This window comes from Acinonyx jubatus, chromosome D1, assembly GCF_027475565.1.
Source record: "Acinonyx jubatus isolate Ajub_Pintada_27869175 chromosome D1, VMU_Ajub_asm_v1.0, whole genome shotgun sequence".
NCBI lineage: Eukaryota > Metazoa > Chordata > Mammalia > Carnivora > Felidae > Acinonyx > Acinonyx jubatus.
Window position 1 is genome coordinate 36,759,197 of NC_069390.1, and position 16,867 is coordinate 36,776,063.

The following is a 16,867-nucleotide window of genomic DNA, read 5'->3' on the forward strand; positions in this document are numbered from 1 at the left end:
ACACCTTGTATTTTCTTTACCTTGATTTTCTTTATAAATTTCTTTGAGAATTTTCACCCAGAGCCAGCTCTCACTTTATTGGTTCATCTAATCTCTGTCTTAAAAGTATACCCAGATCTAGATGAAAACAACATCTTCCAATCAATTCCTAAGTTTTATTTTGAATCAAGACTTCTTCAACCACTTGTATCCTCATTTCTAATTCTTTGAGCTTCATAGAACTGTCAGAGGTTCCATTTGGTCATTTGCCAGATAATAAAAGAGAAGACGTGAAACCAAAGCAGATTAGCTGAGGTAATAAAGTCCCTTTCTCTGCCTACTTAGCTAGGATTATGACTTTTACAATTACTCCTTTTTTCCTAGAAGAAAAGGATTCCAAACATCTCTCCCCTTATGAAGGATAATATTCTAGGACGGTCTCTAACCAAAATATGGAGAATAATTTAAAAACTATCCCCCTACTCAGAAGTAGAAGCTAAAAGAGCTGACAGGTGCCCGGGTGGCTCAGTCAGTTGAGAGAAAATGTATTGGATGGGAGGATATGCTTTTAGTAAATGCTTATCAGACATAGTGGCTTCAACAAGATCATGGTGCTAAGAATATCAGTGGCATGCTTCATTTTGAACAACTGCTCTTGAGCTGTTCGGACGGATTATATTGGAAAAAGTAGCTTCTCAAAACCCAGGTTAAATTAGCAACGAAAAACCAGCAAGCTTCTCAATTGCTTCGATGCTGAGGATGGTCCATGTCTTGACATAGTGGCAGCAGTTTGACCTACCTGGCTGCAATCCGGCCAAGCTCTAGCAAACAGAGACACACTTCTCTGGGTTGCTTGTGGAGGACTGAAAGACAAGACAGAGGCGGACACCTTTACAATAGAAGGGATTGTAAAGCAGCTCAATAGCGAACAGGCTTGCCAATGACCTCTCTTCTCTCATGCTTCCAGTAAATGAGCTAGTCTTCATTCTGACATTCACAGAAACCATCCTATCCCATGATACACTTAGCTCTACTAAAGTCTTAAAGCCCTTTCAAAACTCTGCCCAATATCCCTCCTCCAAGCCATGAGTCTCAGGAAATCTCATCCTGAGTAAATCTCCCCCGGAAAATGCTTTATTAGTTAATATTAGTAAGTCAATATTGGAAACACAAGTAGCTGTATTATGATATAAATAGTTGATATTTTAAAATACATAGTACATGAGGCAACTGAGTGGCTCAGGAGGTTAAGCATCCGAATCTTGATTTCAGCTCAGGTCATGATCTCACGGTTCATGAGATCGAGCCCTGCATTGGGCTCTTCACTGATAGCGCAAAGCCTGCCTGGGATTCTCTCTCTCTGTCTCTCTCTCTCTCTTTCTCTCTCTCAAAATAAATAAATAAGCATTACAGGGGCACCTGGGTGGCTCAGTCGATTAACTGTCTGACATCGGCTCAGGCCACGATCTCATGGTTCATGAGTTCAAGACCTGTGTTGGGCTCTGTGCTGACAGCTCAGAGCCTGGATCCTGCTTCAGATTCTGTGTCTCCCTTTCTCTCTGCCTCTCCCCTTCTTGCTCTCTCTCTCTCTCAAATACAAACATTTTAAATAATTAAAAAAAATAAATAAACGTTACAAAAATGATTTAAAGTTTTTTTTCCCAAAATACACAGTACACAGAAGACAGTGGAGCAAAGACTAGACTTTGCAAAATCCTGAGTCTATCTTCACCAGTGATTTGGGCAGAAATAATGCAATGAATAAGGAGAAAAATTATATAAGAAAAATTATCCTTTGTTATCTGCCAAGCAATAACATCAAGTGAGATTCTGAAATTTGATGTCCCTTCCTGATCAAGTCTGGTTAAATGGTACTTTAGAATGATATACTTTCAAATGAATGGATTTGCAAATACATACCTATATATATATGTATACATATATATGTACATATATATGTATATATATATACTATCAGCCAGCTTTGCCCATAAAATGAGAAAATTAGAAGACTGTTCTTTGTTTGGATCAAATTTTTTTTTTAATTTTTTTTTCAACGTTTTTTATTTATTTTGGGACAGAGAGAGACAGAGCATGAACGGGGGAGGGGCAGAGAGAGAGGGAGACACAGAATCGGAAACAGGCTCCAGGCTCCGAGCCATCAGCCCAGAGCCTGACGCGGGGCTCGAACTCACGGACCGCAAGATCGTGACCTGGCTGAAGTCGGACGCTTAACCGACTGAGCCACCCAGGCGCCCCTGTTTGGATCAAATTCTAATATAATCTCATGTTTTAATAAAATTTGCTGTACTAATTGCTTTGGACACATTCAGTAATGCTGTCCAATCACTCTTGCATTTGTTGAGTCTACCAAAAGAGTATTTCCTGCTTGTATTGCTTTCTTTTAAACAAAGATGAGAGAATTTTAAAAATATTATTATATATATCACCTAATAAAGTCAACAGATACTGAAAAAAATATATTGACTTAGAGAATGGTCTTTACATAGACAATATCCTGATAAAAGAACATACTGGCTTATTGATAGCTTATTGATCTATTTTAAGAAAGTAATCTTGCTTTAATTCTTAAACATAGAATTTTATAATTCTATTTCCCAGCATTATTCTATTCCTTTAATTTAAATATCTAATTCTTTCTCTCCACAGATTATGGTAGGGGCAACATTTGGTTCACTGATGCCAGAGTGGAATTTGTTTGTGATGAGTATAAAACGAACATTTACTTGGATTGCAAACGTATATAATTTCACTTGGCTTTAGACGGACACAATTTTGTCATCTTGTCATAAAATGTCACCTTTAAAGCTTTTAAATTAAATTCTATTCCCACCAACAATGCTCCTTAAGACAGAATTATGGAAAAATCTCAATTATAGACTATTTCAATTCTTGGTCATATAAGTTTTAGCTGACCATCAGTGAATTCCCTTAGTCAAGAAACCTAAAATTATTTCTAATTAAAAGATCTTAAAATAAGGATATTTACTACTTCCGATTTCAAATGCACTACTGTTTGACCCTGGCTGGAATGATACAAACATCACAACTTTTGACATATTAAATCAACTTCAGTGCAATATAACATATGGACTGTAATATCACATAGGCATCAATTTCAAGAAGAGAACAATAACAAACATTGGAAAGCAGAATCTAACAAATAAATCAATCTTCCTGTCTAGGTAATCAATTCTTTCTGATTCAGTCTTTAAAAAAATACGCTGTCCATAGAACAAAATAATAAACAGGAGTTTTGAGTGGAAAAAGGAATATACAAAAACTGAGGAGAGGAAGATTTTCAAGGCTCTGTTAATACCCTCATCTTCGGTGAAAGCTGTGTGAAGCAAGTGGCTACCGCACCAGGAGATGTGGATAAAATCTCATGCGTTTCTTAATGGAAATAGTGTCAAAATATATAAATTACTAGTGAACTGACCAAATTGTGTCAATGTGCAGTCAACACCCAGATATAAAAAATAATACCTGACCCAACTATACTGATTCCTTAACCAACTCATTATACATATTTTGAGGACTATGTAAGCACTGGGATAGATACACTTAAAGGAAAATAAAATTCATCCTGAAAAAAACAGTCATGTGGCTAGTAAAGGAAAGACAATGTGATATATAAGACACTTTACTAGGGCACCTGGCTGGCTCAGTCGGTTAAGCGTCCGACTTTGGCTCAGGTCATGATCTCACACTTGGTGAGTTCAAGCCCCACATCGGGCTCTGTGCTCATAGCTCGGACCCTGGAGCCTGCTTCGGATTCTGTGTCTCCCTTTCTCTCTGCCCCTCCCACTCTCTCTCTCTGTCTCTCTCTCTCTCAAAAATAAACAATAAAAAAAAAATTTAAAGGAAAGACACATTACTGTTGTGTACTTCTTTGCTTCCTCAACGGAGCTAATCAATTTAAAACAGGTTTAGCATGCCCAAACTCAGATGTTGAATCTACCATGGACTCATCAGAAAATTAATTTTGGCAAACTAAAAAGAAACTGCATGATTCTTCATATCCTTAACAGATTCAGCCTATACAATTTAAGACAAATGAACCTCTTCTTCAGCATCATTTCTTAGGAAAAACTAGTAGAATGATAATATTTTACTGCCCAGTTTTCTTGGAAATATATTTTATAAAGGAAAACATTGCTTCAAAACCACACTTGTGCTATTGTCTCACATATTAATGGCTTTTTTAATTGCCATATTATAACTGGCTCATAATGGCCAACCGCCCCCCCCCAAAAAAAAACAGTATCTGATGACTAATAAGCAATGAATGAGATGAAGCTGTACAGGTGCATAATTTAACACAAAACAGTAATGACTCAATAAATAATATATCTCAAAACTCAAGGATGATGACAATCATCTGGCGATGATAGTGGTTTTGACAGTGAACTAAATAAAGACTAAAACCTTACCTGGTGTCTTGAGAAAATGCAAATTATGGCAATGTTTGTTTAATTGTAAAAGCAAATATTCTTCCCCTATTGCTATAAAATTAAATTCAAGAGTCTTTAAATAGTATCTAAATTTTCCAAAGGGGTGACTTTATTTGGTTTTTGCACTGAAACAAGTTCTAAACTAATTTAATAGAGATTCAAATCACAAAGATCTGAGTGTGAGTGTTCATGCTTACTGGCTGTATTCTCTTGGGCAGTTATTCTGTAAAATCTCATTTTGGGAAACACAACAGTTTACACCTTGCAATATTTTTGTGAGGATTAAGCCAAATAATATTTATTGTTATTCTTAGCACAGTGTTTGGCACATAGGAAAGATTTTCCCGAGGTCAGTTTTATTATTTTTTAAATTTTTGTTATAAATTCTTTGTTTAAAGATTAACTTCATTTAGCTTAGCCAACAATAATTCACTTATTTTTTCCCCTAAAAACATGTTTTTGTGTGTGCACCAGTCAGATATTAGTCACTACACTAAGCACTGTAAAAACTCTGGGATAGGGGTGCCTGGGTGGCTCAGTTGGTTAAGCGTTGGACTTCAGCTCACATCATGATCACGTGGCTCGTGGGTTCGAACCCCGCATCAGGCTCTATGCTGACAGCTCAGAGCCTGGAGCTGCTTCAGATTCCGGGTCTCCCTCTCTCTCTCTGCCCTCCCCCACTCACACTCTGTCTCTCTCTCTCTCTCAAAAATAAATAAACATTAAAAAAAAACTTTGGAATAAAAAATTACTAGTGGTAAAATGTGTATAATTTAAAGTGGTCCCATTATAATGAGTGTATTTTGAATATTTTATCATTTATTTTATATCAGAAATAATTAAAAATCAATCAATCTAAATCAAATGCCAGGTTAAGTAGGTCAATTTGGTCAGCATATAAAGAAATTTAAAGCAGATATCCTATACCTATTACAAGTTTGTGCTCAATATAGAGCTTAAGTAACAATTGTATTAAATATGTGATTTTGTGAAACAGCAAACACCTTACATTAATTTTCCTGTATCTGTGAATGAAATAATTTAGATGAGTCCATGTTTAGTAAATTACCTAAGTTGATTATGTATTACTGAAGGCATGTCTTTGTCACAATGATTAAAAATATGGCTTTCAGTATATTGTATTTGAACTAAAGACTTTGTATTGAGTCCTAAGTATATTTATGTTAAATCACTTTACTGATTCATCTTTTCAAAAAAACCAAGAAAACTTCAACTATGCTGAAGTTTAGAGTAGAAAACATTTTTTTTTTCAGTCTGTCATCGAAACATTTACATGGTCTTTTGCTTTAAGTTAGAAGAGGGGATCACTACTTTTTTCTGTCCTCTAAAAAATTCTTTTTAAAACAAATCAAAAGCTCTCTGGTCAATGGTCATTATTATGCCAAAGGTTTTATCATTGAGGTTTTTCTTTTAATAATCAAAACCATCTCAAAGAAAAGCAGAATGCAGAACACCTCTGGGGAAAGTAACACAGATCCCTATTCAAAAATATGTGGCAAGAGACTCAGTCTTATAACCTAGATTCTATAAAAATCTCATGGGCATCAAATGTCAAATGGAGTGCTGCTAGCTCCAGGAATAGAAATGAGGCCTTCCCCTAAAGCAAAGGGTAGAGTTTCAATGTCACAGAATCTGCAAGTATAAAATGCATTCAACCATAAATGTATAGTTTAGCTAAATGTATCAAGTTTCAACACATGGGCAAAGAAACGAAAGCATGAAAAATTGTGTTGTCTATTTGGTGTCTGTACATTAGAGACTACAATATTTACACATTGGCTTTGAGGGAAACCGGTTTTTAGATTTATATTTAGGAAGGAAATTTGAAATACAATTATGTTTTTCACAGAATATTGTTTAGTTGTGAAAATATCATAAATTAATAGCTGTCCACCTTCCCAGAATAGGGAAGGCTCTAATACTCAGAAAAGTGGTATAATAGGAAATACAGTTAACTAGAAGTCAGAAGGATGAAGTTCTAGCCCAGGCTGCATAATTTTTTCATCTCTCAAACAGGCATTTTGTCTTCTACTTGTTCTTCCTGATGAGGTGAAGGGCACTTGGTACATATAGCAAGTACTCAATAAATGTGACTCCCTTGCTACTTGATTGGGGTCCACAAACCAGAAGCATTGGCATCAGCTGGGAGCTGAATAAAACTACAAATTATTGGGCCCCACCCCAAACTTACTGATCAGAATCTACAATTAAACAAGTTCTCCGGGGGATGAGTAAGCACTTTAAGGTTGGAAAAGCACTGTATTAGCCAATGCTGTGATTATTATAATAAACATCAGTCAGGGGTTCCTAGGTGGCTCAGTAGGTTGAGCATCTGACTTCAGCTCAGGTCATGATGTCACAGTTCATGAGTTCCAGCCCCACATCAGGCTCTGTGCTGACAGCTCAGAGCCTGGAGCCTGCTTCAGAATCTGTGTCTCCCTCTCTCTCTGCCCTTCCCCTGCTCGCTCTATCTCTCTCTCTCTCAAAAATAAACATTAAACATCAGTTATAATTCCTTTATTTTGTTAAAAAGATTCCAATGTGCTTTGCTATATATAATATGCTCTACAAATGTTTCAGATAGCAGTGATGATGATGATAAATGGAGGGAAAGTAATTCATGCATTGAATTAGCCCTTAATGTGTACTATGGGCATTTCTCTCCTGCCAGGATTAATAAAGTACTAAAAATGTTTTTCAAGAAATTCTAGAAATTTAAGGGCTAGTCACAAACTGCTCCCTGTATGTCACTCCTGGTAAGACTCATGCAGAAACCTTTCAGCTTAAAGGTAGGGGGCAATTAGGGATAGTACAGCAATTTAGGTGCCTTGAAACTGATCTCAAGAAAGCTAAAGAAAAAGCAAAGAATCTCACCAACTCATAAACGCTGGGTGTGCATGTACCCAGATTTCTCAGAATCATTATTCACATTTAGAAAGGCTATGACATCCACATAATTCACAGAAACAAGAATATTTCATTCATAATCTCATCAGTTATGGAATATGTATAGAATATAATGTAGTTAAGTGCCTTTGCCACTGAGTCAAGAAATGTCCTGCACCAAGTGATGTCCTTCCTTTCTTTAGTACTGGACTTCATGTGAAATTAATGGGTTAAGTCACTAACACTCAGAACAGCAATTAGAGGCAAGAATCTTTTCTAATTTGGTTTGCAGTTACACTTTATTTTTCCTCTTTAAATAATCATATGAACTTCTAAAATTAACTCAGAGCATAACTTTCTATAACACAGGGGCATGATCTTTGGAGGTAAATGGAGCTGAATTCAAATTCCACCTGGGCCATTGAGAAGGTGTGAACATTGGGCAAGTTATTTAATTCTCTGGGCCCCAGGATCTCATTTGTAAAATGAAGGTTGTTGGAGAAGTAGATATGGTAAGACGTGCACTGCCTAGCTACCATTAGTGAGCATATAGTTATTAGTATTGAATATTGTACAGCAAAAATTTGATCCTGGAAAAGCTAGAAAGCTGTTCATTTCCCTAATTTAACCTTGACTTTGCTGAGTCTTGATGTAATTATCATTCTAGGGAGACGTTTAGTTCTCTCAATCAGATTCTGTACTGTTTTCTCATACCTTTGCCCTGGCATACGGCAAATAGCTAAATTTGGAAAGAATTTCTGAGTTCAAAGTAAAAATGTGAACTGAGATGCTAATAAATTAAAATTAAAAAAACAAAAGTCTAACATAATTGTCTCTGGGAAAGAAAGTGAATATAAATAACCCAAATGCTGAATGGATGTCTTGAAACTGTCATCCTAACAAAAGGATATTTTATTTTATACTAATAAAACTAATATAACTTTTTTCCATAGAAATGTTCTTAGAGTCCATAACAACAAGATAATAACAAGAGATGATTTATCAAACACTGGAAGGTAGGCATAGATTCCTTTTCTGATGTTAACAAGTGACTGTAAACTATAAAATGGAGAACAATATTTAAAAGTCCACACGTAATCCTTTTTAGTTTTCTGAAGCAACATCAAACCAATACTGTGAATAGAACAGTGCTTGACCAAGGTTCAGTAAAAGAAAGGGTTTTGTAAAACTACTCATTGGGGTCATGCATCCACAGAAGACAACGCCACACAGCCAACACAAACACAGAAAATAAAAATAAAGAGCAAATCACACACATTTGCATGCTAGCACAACAGATAGCAAACCCTTTTCTTGCTGAGTAGATTCTTTCTCTGAGAAATAGATGAAGGATAGTCACTGGCCTCCAAATCCTATAATCATCCAATAACATAATGATATTGACACAATTACTGCAAACACAACATTATGCATTTTAAAGTATTCTCCACCCCATCCTTCCCCGCCCCCCCCCACCCCCCATCTCACAGCTCCCTGGAATGTATACATATTGAGCAACGTAAATAAGGCTCTGGGAAAAATAATTACACTTGAAAATTTCTAAATTAGTATAGTAAAATAAATTACAAATAATAAATCCCCTATACAAGAACATTGCTAATGAATGAAAAAAATTCTTACTTAAAATATCTTAGAGAAATTCATATAAGAGCATCAATATTGGGAATTCATAACTTAAAACTTTTTAAGACTGAGAGTATATCATAGATTTTTGGTCTTAATTTAAATGACAAAAAATGAACCATATCAAAATATCCAGCACTGGGTTACAAAAGGTTGTTAAAATATTTAACCTTTGAAAATTATTACATTTATTATTAGGGAGAATATTAATACATTCTATTAACTTCTATAGACTGAAAACCGAAATGCTTTCACACCTAGAATCTTCGAAACATTTTTTCTTTACTCCACCATTAAAAGGAAAGTTCATTTCTTTTAAAATAATTATTGGCGGGAGTATTTCGTCTTTAGAATGATAAACTACATACTATTAAATTTAAGGAAGCATTCATGTTCATCTTTTGAATCTAAAGCACAATCCTAAATATTTTTAAAGAATCCAATGAAACCAATTGTGAGACATGAAAAAAACACCCAAATCTCCTCTAGCCACTGACCTATATGTCAGTGTGGTTTGAACAGTGGGGGTTGTAGCTGAGCATTATATGCAGACCTGTAAGGGTAAAGCCTGCCCTGCAGAGCACACAAAGATCCACGTGGTCTATTCTTAGAGCAGTATAAAATTTGCCAAACACTTGAAATGTCACTTTAACTTCGACAATGGGAAATAGCCCTTACAATTCTCAGTGTGTACAATTCTAGGCCAACAAATAATTCTCTATGCAAATTGGTTCCAATGATATCTTAATATAAATAACATTAACTGCTCATACTTCAGATGGCATGCCACCTCTATTGACTGATGTTTGTTAACAGACAATAAGAAGAAAATAATATCGTTTATAACCTGATTTCTGTTTGTCTTTCTTTCAAATTCTGAAAATACTTTAATGGTCATTTACTATATATGTGTGACCTCATGTTCATAGCAGATTGTAGGTTTTCTATATCCTTAAATAGTCTCAGCAATATTTTTGGTTCGTATCTACAGATGCCTCTAGTTTGTTTAAGATATCACTAAATGTCATAGAGTCAGTTCATTTCCCTTTGTTTTACTATTATTAAAAAAAAAAGCATTTCAGTGGACATTCTGGTGCTTACTTCTACTTATTTCCTTTGGATAAACTTTTAGAAGTAGAACAATTTGCTGAAAATAAATAAATAAATACACACTTGTGAGGTCTTTAATACATAAGGCCAAATTGCCCTCTAAAGAAGGCATGCCTATTTCCAATTTTCTTCAGCAATGTATAGAAGATCCTATTTTCCCACATACTCAACCTAAATATATAATTTTCTTCTATTTTGCTAATTTTCCATAGCTTTTATTTGCATTTACCTTATTGCTAAGGTTTTGTATCTTTATTAGATTTTTTTATGTCTTCTATGACAAGGCTGTTCATGACTTTTGTCCGTTTTTCTATTGCCTCATTTCTGAAACACTATTTAGGATAGAGTGAATATATGATCTGAGAGTTGACATTTCACAGAGGAATAATTATCAAGAATTTCATAGAAGATAAACTGCAGGTTATACCCTGTATGTGATTATATCGGGTGGCATAAAAAGCTATCTGCCAAGAATCAAAAAGACAAGAAGCATGAGAGAAGCATATAGAGTCAGCCGCTATCCATACACCCCAGTTCATCCCTGGCATACCTTCCCCACCACTGAGATTTCTTGTCATTAGCTGTTGTGGAAAGAGAACAGATTGAGTGAGTTGGGAATCTAGATCCCCTTGCAAATAACTGTACAAAGAAACACTGCAACAGAGGGTAGCATATCAGTTGCCACAAAGATAAGAATGCTTTATGCAGGCAAAGACCTTTGAACAGCTAAAGACAGAAGCCTCTTGATACACTCTCAGGACAGTGATCTACTTTATCATTCATTCAAACAGATTTTTCCCCTTCATCAGGGCATCTTTTCATTTATTTGCTGTTCAAAACACCAGGACACAAAGGATGCACTTCATCTTGTGTGTCACTGAAATGAAATCTTGAGGTAGGAAAAAGAAAAACGCTTGCCCTAAATTCTCTTTCAAAAGTGAAGTGTGAAAAGACATCAAGCAGAGTACACAGCGTTATTGTTGCAAGAAAGTCAATTCTGCAATCCGGAGTCCAAGGCCATCGGCAGTGACTCAATCACTTCCTTACCCACAGTGAATAATAAGAAAAATCTAAGAAGAAAGGGTTCCACTTGGGGAAATGGAATTTCTCATTGTCCTTCTCTTGATTATCATTAGCATCTATGGGCACAGCTGTTTCCTTTCCCTGAATAATCCTAAAGTCAACGCTATAATATTGGCTCCCTTCTGTCTCCACAGGGTCTATTATACCTCACCTCATGTCCTATTCCGAGCAGCAGAATTTTCAAATTTGTCTTTCATTGAGCAACAAACCAGAAAGCCCAACTATCTGATTTAGTTTGCTACCGAGAGGCTTAAAAATTACTCGAAAACTTGGTGTCATTAAACTTTCTTAGATACATAAATACATTTTAATTGCAAGTTATAATATAGAAGATATTCAAAATGAAAGAGGTTTCAATAAAATACTCAGTAGCTATTATGCATAAATTATCTTGGATTTTCTTTTTATAAAGTCAGCGTTTTTTTTTTCTTTTTCAAGCAGAGTGAAGAACTAAGTCATCACAAAATTCAACTTGACATAATTTTATATGCTGCAGAGTATGTATTTATATACCAGGACCTTTATTATACAGTTGCTTTAGGCTTTATTGTTTCAAGATAAAATGTATTACTTATTATCTGAATGGGGTTTTAAAAAGCCATCCAAGCTTCTTGGCTTCCAACCAAAAGTTTTATTACTTCAATTAACAAAAGGAACTCAGAGGCAGTGAGAAAACTGAGACAAGATCACACTCCCATTCCCAGCTCCTCCTCATCCTAGGGTAGTCACTGAAAAAGATGTTTCTTAAATGAAAACCAGTACAACAAACAAATACTCAAGTAATAGAGGAGTTTCCCCACATGGTAGTTCCTTTCATAACGCAGGGGCACTGCAGAATTTTAAATCATGATGTTGTTTGTCCACATAGGAAGAGTATACTCCTTGTAACTAAGGTCTGAATTTTTTAACTTATCGTTCATTCATTTGATGTTTCAAACATTTTTGTGTGTGTGTGTGAACAATTCCACCACGACCCCCTCCTATAATTCCTCACTCATATAGTTTCCCATAAACATGAAAGTTAAAATCTATTTGTAAAATTAGCAGAAGACTGAAGAAGAGTGATATATGTACACACATCTTCCACCAAGGTTGGTTTACTTTAATGTGCGGAAACAGTAGTCAAAGCCCATTTATATAACGATCATTCAAGAAGCACATGATTGTGTATGGTAGGCTACTGTGCAATTCTTCCAGTTCATTTTTTCTTTCAGGTATAGTATAAAATATTCTCCTAATCTAAATTCATATAATTTTCCTCTCTGCTGAGAGAATTCTCAGAAATTTGATGGCAATCTTTTCCACATCACCTTCCCTCCTCTTAGTACAAACACAAATTTCCATAAGCATGTAAAATGAGTAAGATTTTAGCTGTTAACCATCAATTTTCCTGGGTTCAGCAGGGAAATGTTTTGTGAGGCTTCGGGGCAAAAGGTTATTCTCACCGTTTGGAAGGCAATTTGTATACCTGTTCTCTCTAAAGGATGTTCCGCTTACTTTGATGCTAATATTTGGTATTATGTGATTTTGTGAATTGATTTTTAAAGCCTCAGGCAAAAGAACCAAAGCTCCCATCCTTCCCCCACAGATGTCTCCATTCTTCACTCAGTTCTATTTCATTATAATGGGACTTTAATTCCGATGCTTTACGTGCGAGAGCTATACTGGGCAGAGCTGACACAGGAGGGCTCAACATTTAACAGTAGCCAATCAAGTGATGTCAAAACCCTGAACCATTCAATGTATGTTTCCTCCCAAGGAAATACAAAAGCTTGCTCTATGGTCTGGAAGTGGACTTGCCAAAATTCAATTATAAAGTAAAACAAGTCAAAAACCCCATAATTATCTGGGTAGGTTTAGACACTAAAGTATCTTTTATTTCATCATCTTCAATTATCCCAATCTCATGCTTGCTTACCTGATTTTTAACTCACTAAAAATAGATACATAAATAAACTTCCATTTCAACCAAGATAGAGTTTACAAGAAATGGTGTTTCATCCTTTTGTAGAGGTGAAAAGACAATGGTGCCTTTATGGCTGTAGCAGACATATAGAGCTACTGTTCTAGTCCAGGTTAGAGCCTGGTGGTAAAATTGAAGCCTACATTTTCCAAATACCCGAATTTTGCATTGTATATACATGATTTTAGCTTGGAAAGAATGGCACTATTCATATTCCTATCTTTTCATGCATAAAGTGACAAACAGTAAAAGGGCATGCATATTTTTCTACCTTCAAAGATTCAAGTTTACAGCAAAACTGCAAGTTTACATGAAGTTTTTCAATTAACCTGTGAAATGACCACACAAACAAGTTTTGAAAGCTATACAAAGTCTTTGATAGTTATGACAAAGATACATAATAATCTTATCAGCTAAAATTCTGAAGGAAATACATACCCAAACCTTCAGATTCAAACAGACAGGTTTCATCTACCCCTAAATCTCGGCACCAGGATAAGAAATTTGCTGTGTTGTCTCTGGCAAAAAAGGAGCCTGAGGGCGCAGAGGCTTTGCATGGAATCTTCTTCAAAGGCAGACGCTGAAAAAAAACAAAAAAAATCTCACTCTGGTGGAAAGTCTGGCAAAGTCATCACAGCAGCACATTAAGTAAACATTTATGTTTTCAACAAAATGTTTTAGAATAACCTCATGTCAATAAATAGGTTAGTGAAGAGCTATAGAAAAGGAAGTGAAATGCACATGACATTTAGATGCCATTAAGAAACTATAGGGGTGCCTGGGTGGCTCAGTTGGTTAAGCGTCCTACTCTTAATTTCAACTCAGGTATGATCTCACGGTTTGTGAGTCCAAACCCTGCATCAGGCTCTACACTGACAGTGCAGGGCCCTCTTGGCATTCACAGATCTCTCTCTCTCCTTCTGTCCCTCTCCTCCACTCACTCTCTCTCTCTCTCTCAAAATAAACTTAAAAAAAAAATTCTAAAAAACTGTCCATATAAACAAATCCTTGCCTTTTCTACTATCTAGTAGAAATACACATAAGTCCCTTCCCTGGCTCAGATTGCCTCTTTTCTTTCTCTTGTATTAATTTTTTTTTTTTGGCTTTATCTTTCATCCAAGTACTCTATCATTACTTCTCACAAATTATTTATAAATGTATTTTCCATTTGTGAAAGAATGAAACACAAATATACTATATGAAGATAGATAATACGTAATACACAAACCTGCATTCTTATGTGCCTACATACATACACATATATCAATATATTATATTATTAATATTTTACATTATAATATAAAAACAATTCTGGTTGGATTTCTGCTATCTGACCCTAAAACATATTGACATTCTTCTGGGATAAGAAAATTCTTAAGATAAAGGGAGGGTGTGAACCTGGACAGACTCTTTTATTAACAGTTTGTCATAAAATTTTAGCCAGGAAATCTCCACTGGTACCATAACAAGTGTTATAAAGAACTGTGTGGGCTTTCTTTCTTTAATAGAACATAACCAATTTCCATGGCATTCCAGGAAGTCACAGAATGCAATTCTATGTGATGGGAAAGAGTGAAGAATGCATTTGCATGGTGAAGGCTACATAGAGCTTTGCCTCAAGGAGAGAAATTCACTTTGTGATTTAAATTCATAAATAAATGTTCCCTCTATTCATTGTAAACGAAAAAATAGAAGCAAAATGTTGTTGATTGTTGAGTTCGTTTGCAGGAACAGCTATAAAAAAATGAGATAGTGGCCTTGGTAGATTGGTGAAGTCCTGCTAACATCATACTAGAGTTCTTCCTGTCCAAAGATTTTATAGCCACATACCTGAAACATTCAGTTACTACCTCACTTAAAGTCTGTGTCTGTCCAATCACAAAGGTCTATCTTTTTCTTGCCGACTGAATTTAACTTAGAGGAGACATGATCAAGACTTTTTCACACAAATATGTCTATAGTTATATATTTTAGGCATTACTGCCATATACATAAATTATGTATGGGGCTACTTATGTAGCAATAACCCCTTAATGATTTTGGGTAAGTAATGGTTTTGAAATAAATGATTTTCTTTTTTTTTTTAAGTTTATTTATTGATTTTGAGAGACAGAGAGAGAGAGAGAGAGCAGACAGGTGCATGTGCACAGGGTGGGGAAGGGGCAGAGAGAGTGGGAGAGAATCTCAAGTACAGAGCCTGACATGGGACTCAATCTCACAAACCATGAGATCGTAATGTGAGTGGAAATCAAGAGTCAGATGCTTAACCAACTGAGCCACCCAGGCATTCCAAAGAAATGATTTTCTATATGAATTGTAAAAATAATCAGAAATAGCATAGTTTAATATTTCCTCTAAAAAATATTCACAACCATCAATCACTACTTATTAAAATATATATATCCTTAAATCTAGCAATTCACTTCAAAGTATATATCCTAAAGATATAATAGCATTTGGGCTTAAAAATATATATACAAGTATATGTTGAACAGAAAATATAGAAACAAGAATATGATAAAAGAGGGTTGGTTGGTGGAATAATACATAGTATACATACAATGGAATGCAAAGCAATTATTTTTAAAAAGTAAGGAAAAAATGTATGTATATTGAACTATACAGATATTCAGTATGTACTTGAAAATAATTTGCCAACAGATATGTATACCACAGTTTCATTTTATGATTGTGTGTACATGTGTGTATACATACACACACTATATACGGAGAGATACAGATGGCCATATATAAGGTTAAGTTGCATATAAATATGTTGTATGATAAATATGAATATCATACTAACTTAAATAATGTTAGTTTAGGGAAAATTAAAGAATGACATGGATTAAATTGATCATAATTACCACTGAGGAAGGTGATTGATGCATATAGTTTCATTTACTTCATTACATATTTCCAAACTGAGTAGGATGATTTTAAATGACTTTAACTATTTTATCAATATTTTCAGATTAAATTGTCAAAATCAGCCAATTGTATCATTCAAAGATAAAAGAGGATTTTCTGGGAAAAAAAATCTCTAAGAGATGACTATAAAGTTTTTTATGATGTGACTAAGGCAAAGATCATCTCTAAAGAAAGAACATCAACAGATTCAAACACAGCCACATTAAGATTTACCACCTCAAAAAAAAACAAAAAACAAAAAAAAAGATTTACCACCTCTATCCCTGGGTGGGGAAAGAAAAAACACGTAAAGCTATTTAAAACATAGGAATGAGTTTTCATATAGGACGTATAACCTAGAAATTATAAACTATTTGACACAGTTAAGGGCACATTAAGGACATAACAGCTCACAACTTGTATAGCGGAAAGGAATACAATATCCATATTGCACTCGAGAAGCTAGAGATTGATTTGACACTTAATCTACCAAGGGACACATTTTGAGAGAATACTCACAAGAAACAAGCCCTCAAATATCATTCAGCCTACTCTTGAAGAACTTACAAGGACAAGCACTGAGCACAGAAATGAAAATAGCATTTTTCCCCTATAAGCTTGTAACCTTACAAAGTCATTTACATAACATATACCTGAATGTAAGTCTTATTTAAAATTCATTCATATTTGAAGACATGAAAGTTATTGTAGGCTAAATAAAATGAAAGCTGGCTACTGATACTCCATAACTTGGGAATTTCCAGTGCAAGGAATTCAACAGTAATAGCAATCTAAC

The 16,867-nt window shown here is 35.0% G+C and overlaps 1 protein-coding gene across 4 annotated transcripts in view; it reads right to left on the minus strand.

Moving 5' to 3' along the window:
• The window catches only part of GAS2 (growth arrest specific 2), a 129,031-nt gene that overhangs the window by 66,011 nt on the left and 46,153 nt on the right, over window positions 1-16,867 (minus strand). For all 4 annotated transcript variants that reach the window (XM_053203374.1, XM_053203375.1, XM_027072978.2 and 1 more), the window contains 2 exons: window positions 13,600-13,741; window positions 779-842 (listed from right to left, as the gene is read on the minus strand). In XM_053203374.1, the coding sequence (XP_053059349.1) occupies window positions 779-842; window positions 13,600-13,741 (206 nt within the window). The remainder of the gene's footprint in view (window positions 1-778; window positions 843-13,599; window positions 13,742-16,867) is intronic.